This window comes from Gymnoscopelus braueri, assembly GCF_963280865.1.
Source record: "Gymnoscopelus braueri genome assembly, chromosome: 6".
Lineage (NCBI taxonomy): Eukaryota > Metazoa > Chordata > Actinopteri > Myctophiformes > Myctophidae > Gymnoscopelus > Gymnoscopelus braueri.
The window spans coordinates 1,440,273-1,451,046 of record NC_137607.1 but is presented as its reverse complement, the minus strand read 5'-3'; the positions used below and the strand labels follow the sequence as shown (position 1 = coordinate 1,451,046).

Genomic DNA, 10,774 nt, shown 5'->3' with positions numbered 1-10,774 from the left:
TTATATTGTTTACAAACTTCAGAGTTGTTACAAAGTTTGCACTGAACTTGAAGTTGCCTTTGGTATTAAGCCTACAGTTAGGCTAAAAACTTGCACTTTGTAAAATATTCGTGTTCATTTGTAAAAAAAAAAGAAAAAAAAAAAAAAAAAAAAACTTGTATTAAATACTTTATTAACAGTTTACATATTGTACACAAAAAGCCCTAGGGGCTTGTTTCTTGGTATGGTTGAAATGTTTATTCTTTATTGTTGTTGTAGGTAAAACATACCTATTACCTAATAGCCTAAGTGGCAATAAAAATGTCTCTAGGCCGAGGCATCAATACTTTTCTACTTCTACTCAAGTAAATTCGTTCTGGACTTTTACTTGTAACAGAGTATTTCTACATTGCAGTTACTTAAGTAAAAAATGTGAATACTTTTCCCAGCGCCTGGAGTCCGTCAATAAAGTGCAGTTGTTTCTCCCTGTAAGGATCTGTTTATTTCTTTAAACGCACTGAAAGAAAACTAACTGCTTTAATTTAATCCTTTAGCAACAGCATGTTTGGAATCATAACAGCTGAAATCAATAATATATCACTATTCTGATATTATTCCGGTGGATAGAAGAGACCCTCCCCCTCCCCCTCCCCCAGACAGCCTGTGTTTACATATCGTGGCCTCCCTGGCTCTCAGTGGATAAGTTAAAATAAGGTAAAACCACTGGTAAGGATGATGAATTAATGAATGAATTCCTGGCTGTCAATGTGTTATAAAGCATAACGTTTTGCCTTCTGTGAAGAGCCACAGCCCTGTTTCACTAGGAAATAATATGTCACAATACTGACATTAAATACTGTCAAAAAAACATTTCATGTTGTCTTTAAAAAGTGGAGGTGCGTTGATTAACCCATTAGGACCGGGAACACATCTGTGTCATTTTAAGACTTTTATTGGCTATTCAAAAATAGCAGATATACAAGCTCTTAGGCGGCAATATGAGCTTGTAGATCTGCTATTAATTTTTTTTCTATCGTGAAAATGTGGGCAAATCTTTGAATAATAATACATTTGAACTCAAATCTTTGTTTCTGGGGGTCCCTGGACCCCAAAATACATATCATTTTTTGGGGTCCTTGACATGAAAAATGTTTGAGAACCACTGATATTATAGCAACATAAGTAAAAAAAAATGGATTGATTTTGAAGACATTTGTAGAATCCCCCAGAAGCAAAGATTTGAGTTCAAAATGCTCGCTTTGAAAAATATAAATATTCAAAGATTTGCACACATTTTCACAAGTTTTCAAAAGAAATAGCAGATCTACAAGCTCGAGCTTGTAGATCTGCTCTAGTCATGATTTCTGTGCAGCTTTAAATGAATGACACGGTGGTTTTCCACCAACACGGCCCAGGAACTCACATGAAGTGAATCCCAAAACGCTGATCAATCAACAGAATGCAAAGAGATGCTGGTTCAGCCTTACACCTCAAATGTATTATTTAAAACTTTATTATTTTCACCTAAAAAGGAGCCACTCCCATCAAATACATCCAAACATGAAGTACATTCTCTCACAGACCTCAAACTGACCCCAAAAATAATAATTAAAAAACAAAAAACAGCTCTGTCTATTCATGTATGTTTTATATATTCCTCTAAAACCAAACTAAACAAAACAGAAACCAGGTCAAACTAAAACTAAAATCCTAAACAAAACAAACAACAAAACGTCTGACATACGTAACCATAGCAACAAACCCCAACAGTGTTAACTATGGGATAGATTTAATGAGGCGTCGGTGTGCTCTGTAAGATAAATGCACAGATGTCATACAATAAAATAACATTAAAGAAAGGCTCAAATTTGCATTGGGTTTTCATGTCATGGACCCCCATTGATATGCATCTGAAAGGACTTGGTGCCAGGGACCCCAAAAGAGAACATGTGTCAACATCTGAGAAGCAGTAATAATATTAACAGCATTAATATCTGGTGTTCAGAGTTCCAACGGTGACTGTATTTAAAGGAGTAGTTCACTTGAGCGGTGGAGACGCCTACTGAGTCTCCTACTTAGGGAGGCAAAGTATCGATTAATTCATTAATTGATAGATGATAACCTTATCGATCGATTAATTGCGGCAAATATCCGTGTTTTTTTTAGGACCAAACGTGAAATTCTTGTCCAAAAACGAAAATGAGGGCAGAAACATTATTACCTTGATGTACGGAACATTAACGAGGGTCAATGAGCATCAGCTGGACACAGACACACCTGCCCTCTGCAGTGCTCTAATTTGAAAGTCTAATTTCTCTCCAAAAGCCCTTGAATATGATGGAATATGATTAAGGATTACTGTGATTAATTTCATATCACACACATCATACCTGTAACTTTCACTTGTCAAAAAAAACGATTAAAAAAAATAAAAATAAAATAAAAACAATAATTTAAAGGAGTAAATTCATTCTTAAAGGCAATTCATCTTTATAGATTAATTGTTAACATCCCTACTCCTACTGACCCGGTCATCACATTGTCTCAGGAATGCGACAAAAACAAAACAAATCTCCATGAATTCAAGGCTTCATGGGATGTACAGTGTAATTGATAGAAAGTAAGTCATTTTTTGGGGGCGAACTACTCCTTTAGTGAAAGGAAACACACGTCACATGATCTTAACTGTGGTCACATGACTTTCAGGTCATGTTGGTCCGGTTATCACTGTGCCGTAAATTAAAGCTGCAATCTGGAATTTATTTTAAAGTATAAAACTATTGTTTTAACCCAGTGGTTCTCAAACATTTTCATCTGTATTCTGACCACGGACCCCCATCTATGTGACCACGGACCCCCATCTATTTGACCACGGACCCCCATCTATGTGACCACGGACCCCCATCTATTTGACCACGGACCCCCATCTATTTGACCACGGACCCCCATCTGAAAATATATTTAGAACAAACATGGTAAAATATTCATTCTATTACTTCTACCAAAATGTAGAATATCCTGACACCATCTATTAACCCTTTAAGACCGGGAAGGCATCTGTGTCACTTTAGGTTTCTTTGGCTATTCAAAGAATAGCAGATCTACAAGGGGAGGCCATTTTAAATCCCATTGAAATGAGGGTCATACACCGTTTTCCTTTTTATCCCTTGTACATAGTTGTTTATATGTTGATGACATGTATTAATGTGTTAATATTCTATGCTACAGTACGTTGATTAATTGAATACATACAGTAGGACCACAATGGAAACAAGTCCTCAGGACTTTTTTTGTGTTCTCCTTTTAGACTTAATGTCTTCAATCAATCAAGTATTCAATCAATCAAAAACAAGGCGTCACATTGCAACAGAGTATAACATAGGGTTAAAGTGGTTATGCTATATTAACTCATTTAGCTGGGGGCCCCTTCTGGGGGTCCTGGGGGTCCCTGGACCCCACTTTGAGAACCACTAATTGAACCTGTATGGTGGAGCATATAACACATTCTATAACTAGTACATGTGCAGTGGTTGTATGTTATATAACTAGTATAACTAGTACAGCTCTTCTACTGAGACACTTAGGACACCTACTGGTTGACGAGCAGTACTGCCCGAAGCTCAAAGTGCAATATCCCCCCCCCTGGGCCAAGCGGGCATTCCGTCTGAGCTCAGCGGTAGAAATGTGTTAGAATCCGAGGAAGGGGGAGGGGCTTACAGTAAAATGAATATTACAAATTGCAGCTTTACATGAGGAAGTGTTTTTAGACTGTAGATAATAGGCCTCGTATTAAATAAAGGCTAACATGATCCAACTGTTACAAAGCCTGATGTTATAACTACACTACTTTCCAAATGAAGGTTATGTTTTTTTTATAAGTGGAAAAACATGATATTTATTGTTCACAGAATAATCTCACTCACAAACAAAGCATAAACACTCCCCCCCCCCCCTCATGACATCACACTTAATTGACAGTCTGAGAACCAATCAGAAGTTAAAGATGCCTGACTGGGAGCTCATTGGACATGATGATGATGAAAGAATACTATGTTACATCCAAACCACGTGATTTCAACCCACAATCCCATTGGCTGTACTACAACCACGTGATTTCAACCCACAGTCCCCATTGGCCGTCCTAAAACCACGTGATTTCAACCCACAGTCCCCATTGGTCGTCCTAAAGCACAGTTGTAATGTGGGATTTCTATTTAAGCAGCTTTAAAATGTGATTTCTGCGTAAAGCCTGATCTATATTGTTGTCACACGACAGACAGACATGCCAATTTGTGTCGTGACACTGAATTTGTAAGGTCACATGGTTGACGGTTATGTTTTCCAGGCTAACTAGACCAGCATGGATTCATAATATTCAGGGCTGTGCAGTAACAGTTATTCAACATCCTAGCTACGGTCTAGACGGCTAGACTTAAGGCAACGAGGAAACGAGAGCAAAAGGAAAGGAAGGAAGGCAACGACACAAAGACACGTTAATAGAGAGAGAATCCACAGGCTGCGTCTGAAACTCCACACTAACACACTAGCATACTAGTTAGAACAGTATGGAAGTCCACACTAACATACTAGCATACTAGCATACTAGTTAGAACAGTATGGAAGTCCACACTAACATACTAGCATACTAACACACTAACATACTAGTTAGAACAGTATGGAAGTCCACACTAACATAGGATGTAGTACACAATGCTAGGGCTGGGCAATTAACCGAAGATATATATCCAAAGCCATATTTATAACCAGTAGCTGCGACAACAACGTACGTACAAGAGGCCTGTAATGACTTAACCTCTGACATAACGTCAGCGACTGTAATATGAAACACTGTCATTTTATACACTGAACGTAGTTATTCATTCTATGGAACACGTGCAGAACGTGGTTATTTATTCGACTAATAGAACGTAGTTATTAGATGAAAACAATGACAATGTCCAGTAAACAAGCCTAGTGGCCTAGCAGTACCTCTGCTTCGTCACTAGATGGGGCACTTTCCTAAAATTACATTAGTATGTGTGTAAATTAAATGTACTATTGTGTATGTTGGATAATAGCATACTGATTAGCATGTATCATACTGATTAGCATGTAGCATACTGATTAGCATGTAGCATGTAGCATACTGATTAGCATGTATCATACCGATTAGCATGTATCATACTGATTAGCATGTAGCATACTGATTAGCATGTATCATACTGATTAGCATGTAGCATACTGATTAGCATGTAGCATACCAATTAGCATGTAGCATACTGATTAGCATGTAGCATGTAGCATACTGATTAGCATGTAGCATGTGGTTTCAGACGCAGACAAAGTCACACCAAGTCCAGGGAAGGACAGGGTGGGGGGTGGGGGGTGGGGTGGGCACAAGTCGTGGGTATGGGTGTGGAATCTAGTACAGGTCCAGTGGGGGGGGGGCATACTTTGTTTCCTAGGACAGGGACTGAGGACTCAGCTTGCGATTGGTTGAGAAGGCGGGGAAGGGAGCGCTCGTTTCTCTGAAGGTGATAAAACCATTCCGTCCACTACGGCTCACCCACTCCCCCTAGCCCCTCCCCCTAGCCCCTCCCACCAGCTTGTGCGCCTCGAGGCCGTGTTGTGGGTGCGCCTGACCTTCTGAGGTAACAAAACCAAGCGCTCCTCTTCCGTCTCTATTTTTGGAAACTAATATATATAGTGTGGAAGAGGAGGGGCTTAGGGGGATCGTTATAGATCCAGGACCAAGGTGGGGGGGGGGGGGGGGTATGGGGGTAGAGGTGGGGGGTATGGGGGTAACATATTGGGATCATTTGAGGTCCAGCACCATGACAGAAGGGTTCTCCAGGTAATCCTTCCACAGGTTGGAGAAGCGACACATAGAAGCTCCATCGATGATCCGGTGGTCAGCTGACCAGCTGACCACCATGATGTGAGCTTTGACCACCTCCCCCCGGGAATCGAACCTGGGGAGAACCTGAGACACACACACGCAGAGACACACACACACACACACACACACACACACACACACAATGTATTCATGTCCACATCAGGGGTGAAAGTGGCTGACAGTTCTTGCCGGAACTGTTAGGACGCGCGGCGACGCCGCGCGGCCGGGAGAGTGCGCCCAGAGTTGCGGTTCTGGGCGGATTGGGTCCGTTTTTTTCGCGGTTCTGGGCGGATTGGGTTCGTTTTTTTTTCCAGTTTTTGGTTTCTTTATTTTGGTTTTAGGGTTAGGATTAGGAGTTAGGTTAGGGTTATGTTATTTAATTCATATTTTTGCCTGATTTTACCAATTTATTATCACAAAAAACAATTTCTGCCTAATAAAATATTCAAACAAAATGGGTTTATACTAATGTAAAAAATTTGGTTATATGGCGGATTTGGGAGGGTTCTATATATGATTATAAATCATACATTAATCCCTTTAGCCCTATTTTATACCTAGGACTATTTGAAAATAGCCGATCTACAAGCTCCACAAGCTTGTAGATTTGCTATTTTCAAACATTTTAGTAGTTTTACTTTTGGTACTTTAAGTACATTTTGATACCAATACTTTTGTACTTTCACTCAAGTAAATTTTCAATTCCAAACTTTTAACAGAGTGCTTTACATACATACATTGCAGTATTGATACTTTTACTTGAGTAATTGAGTACTTTTCCCACCACTGTACCTGGGCGTTGTTGTTCTACTTTGTTTTTAACCACATTGTCAGCTTCTTCAACTCTGTCTTCTTTTCTCTTAAACATCTCAGTTAGTTTTCGTTGCATTGTGCTTCATTTATTTTTAAAATTGCATTCTTCATCAAAACAGTGTTTATTTCCCCTCGCGTTTCTTTTCTTTTCTTTTTTTATCCAGAAAAGACGTGTTGAACCAATCAGAACTAACTATGCTAGTCTGTCAGCCAACCAGAAAGATGTTTTGAACGTTGGTGGGATTTAATTCGTCGTAAAGCCCGCCTTCTTTATCCGGTAATTTGCACATACACACATAGGCACGGACAACGGCCGTTTCCGTATCCGTTTTATGCCGGATCTCCAAGCTGCAAAGTGAATTGATCCCAGTCCCAGTTTCGTTTCGCTGGAGAAGAGGAGACGCTTCTCCGCTCCGTAAAATAAATAAAACACCGTAAAAATAGCACGGATTAAGCTGACACAAACACACAGTGGAACAATTCAAAAGCACGTTATTAGAACATTTAATAATTGTGTATGTTAATCTGACGTTAGTAGATTATGTTTTCTTCTTGAACATGGCCATGGGTCTGTGGCAGGTTATTTAATATGGGATTTTCACAACTACCTTCGAATTTTTCGTAACGGAACGGCGTTCCGGCACCTAATCTTTTACCGGAACGGCGTTCCGGACCGTGCCGGCCCACTTTCACCCCTGGTCCACATAAAGGAGAGCACACAAGTAAACAAATATTATAGTTCTGTCAGGACAACACATAAATGGATAAAGACAACTCATGAAGAATAAGATATATGTATTGAATATAAAATGAGCAACATATTTATTATGGTTTGTCGATGAATTGGATCTGCTTTTAGGTTCTCTGATAAAGAGCATCTCCTAACCATAGGGACTCAGAATCCCCCCATAGTACATAAACAGCAGATCCACAAACAACAGGTGGTAGCAAAGCATGGGGTGGTGGAGGGTGAGCAGCAATTTAGCACAGTACAGAATGAATGAATGGAGCAGCAGCACAGCAGCAGTGTGTGTGTGTGTGTGTGTGTGTGTGTGTGTGTGTGTGTGTCCAAAGCAAGCAGGATGAGAAGTGCAGACTTCCAGCTCTACTCTCTCAGTGCCAAGCCACGAGATATCCACAGTTTTTTCTGAATGCCCTCAGTGCCAGAACGAGAAATCCAGAGTTTTTACTTAATGTTGTTTTATAGACGGTCACGGTCTGATCTTGAATCCAAAGGGAGCAGTAAAACTGTAGCACAAACGGATACGAAAATAATGGATTTAACGTCATTTCCGTTCCCGTCGACTCCATGTTTGTCGTTTTTTTTCTTTTCCCTATAACTCTTTTTTTTTTTTTTTGTTCCGCCGAAACACGTGTTTCCAACGGCCTGTAGCGAAGGGGACACAAGCTCCGTGTGGAATGTTTTTCAACAAACCAGCAGTCAGAGGCGATCTCTGGCTGTACACACAGTGAGTCGATCGATCAATATGGATCTAAACTTTTTATGACCACTTGAAAACCACTATAAACACGAAAATCGCTTGGCACTGGGTGAGTACATTATGAAAATAATCTGCCAGTCAAAGAGTTAAATAGAGCGGTCTGAGAATGAAATGAGTGGATGAGTGGATGTGTACGTGGAGCTGCTGCGGTCCAATAGAAGGCCACCAACAACTGGCAGAACTTGCTCTGCGCACGTCTGTGACAGGCGCGACGCTCATGTATAGTTCATTTTACATTCACAAAATCATGGCATTTGTCATGATAGGGCATTAATGTACGGCTTTTGTTTTGATTTTAATATCATAGATTCCATGGCAAACAGCAACATTGGATAGCCTAATGATAGGCCAACATAATGTTGGATGCATTTATCCACGATAAAGTTTGCGGCTTCTGTTCTGACTTCTGACACAGTGCAGTGTCCTATGGCTGCCTAATATAAAACCAATAGTCTGTACCCTATAGCCCAGCTCTGAGATGGAATGTAGGAGTGGTTGGTATTTAATGAACCAGGGGTCTATTTCACGAAACCTGGATTAGGGATAAACCGGGTTTAAACCGGGTTTAATCGGCTATCCTGGCTTAAATTATCCAGGAATCGGTTTCACGAAAGCTGAGTTAGCTCGGCAGATTAACTTAGCCAGTAAACCTGGATATGTTTATCCATGATCCTGTTTCACGAAAGAAAATTGAAGCAATCCTGCCTTAGTTACCATGGCAATTTAGCTGTGAAGTTAGCCTGGTCCGGACCAGGCTAACAGCCAAGCTTTATTAATCCAGTGCCTTGTTCTTCAAGTTTTGTGAAATAGCTGTTAGTCCAATGACTCCAATCATAAACCAATGAGTTTTTCCACACTTATTCAATTCTTAGGCGAAAATCGAAGATCTACAAGCCCGAAATGTTTTTGTCTTATGGCGGCCGGGGGTCCCCGGCCCCCCATGGACCCCCGCCCCCGTGGACCCCCGGACCCCTGTGTACCTCCGGACCCCCGTTGACCCCCGTGGACCGGGGACCCCCGGCCGCCAAAAGGCAAGCTTTTCACTTGTAGATCTTCGATTTTAGAAATTAGAAATTAGAAAATTATTCCAAGTGTTTATAATTATAATTCCAACATTCACTTAAACTCCTTATGTTTAAGCCTAACTGAATTATATATTTATGGATTTGTATATAAATTAATTGCATATTTTTGGACAACTTGTGCATTTAATTTGTCGGCAATACTTTACCACGCTTTCTCCCTGGATCTATATTTATTGCGGCCGTGTTTCCTTTCTTGGTTATTATAAATTTTACTTCCTTGTATGATTCCATGAGCTGCTGCAGTGCTGCTGTTCAGCCACAGAGAAGAACGCCGCTCTGGTTTTGGGCTCCATGATTGGTCAAGTTCAAGGATCGACTTTCATGGTCTTTTATAGGAATATGTGAACTCACATTCAGCCTGGTTTAACGATCCTGGCTCGACAAACCTCTCCTTCTCAGCCCGGCTTGGCGTTCGTGGAACTGAATAAACCAGGCTGAACAGCGCAGGCTTGTCAAACCTGGATTTGCCTTTCAAACCAGGATAATTTAATTCCGCTTTCGTGGAATAGACCCCTGGTCATAAAGGCTTCCTCTAGGCTAGGGTCAAAGGTCATAAAGGCTTCCTCTAGGCTAGGGTCAAAGGTGAAGGCTATCTCTAATACAGACTCTTCATCAAGGTCGTCTGTTGTATTATCTGTCAGAGATGTAAAGATGTCTGGTTCATCACAGAGAGAAACATGCATGTTATGATACAGGAATGTTTATACATTAGCATTTATAAACATAGTATTCATTAGTAGAATTCATCACCTGGATCTTTCCCAGAGCACCAATGGCCACCTCAGGAGGTAGTATTTATGAATGTATAGTATTTATTAGTAGTATTATAGTATGTATTAGTAGTATTATAGTATATATTAGTAGTATTACCTGGATCTTTCCCAGAGCACCGATGGCCACCTCAGGAGGCAGGATGACTGGCTTGGCGTACGTTCCTCCAATCTGACCACAGAAGAAGACATCATACATTATTCTCACTTCCTAACAGAATGTTGAAGAGTCATGCTGTTGAATGCACTTATTGTCTCCGCCAGGCCGAAGGCGTGGCGAGACAGTATGTTTTGCACACTGTCCGTCCGTCCTTCTGTCTGTGAACAGCTAATCTGTCCGTCCTTCTGTCTGTGAACAGCTAATCTGTCCGTCCTTCTGTCTGTGAACAGCTAATCTGTCCGTCCTTCTGTCTGTGAACAGCTAATCTCCGGCACCGTTGGCCTTGGCAAACTGTGCACACACACTCCCTGTATGCCAATTCCGAACCTCTGACCCAAATGTTTACACATTTTTCACATGGGCCTGTTATAGTGCCATCAGGAGGCCGATTCTACCTGACCTGGCAGAGACCTGTGCTCCGAGGAGCACTTTTTCTAGTTGTAAGTCGCTTTGGATAAAAGGGTCTGCTAAATGACTGTAACGTAAATTTAATGTAAATATTGGACAGGGTAAAGGTACAGTGCAGTGAGGTCTTACAGATCCGATATTAGACAGGGTGAAGGTGT

The 10,774-nt window shown here is 40.8% G+C and overlaps 1 protein-coding gene across 1 annotated transcript in view; it reads right to left on the bottom strand.

The window, feature by feature from the left end:
* Positions 1-1,474: 1,474 nt before the first annotated feature.
* Positions 1,475-10,774, bottom strand: part of dbt (dihydrolipoamide branched chain transacylase E2) — a 28,956-nt gene continuing 19,656 nt past the window's right edge. The window contains exons 10-11 of the mRNA XM_080431039.1: positions 10,149-10,220; positions 1,475-5,962 (exon numbers count right to left, since the gene is read on the bottom strand). Coding sequence (XP_080287165.1) covers positions 5,795-5,962; positions 10,149-10,220 — 240 coding nt within the window. The 3' untranslated portion in view covers positions 1,475-5,794. The remainder of the gene's footprint in view (positions 5,963-10,148; positions 10,221-10,774) is intronic.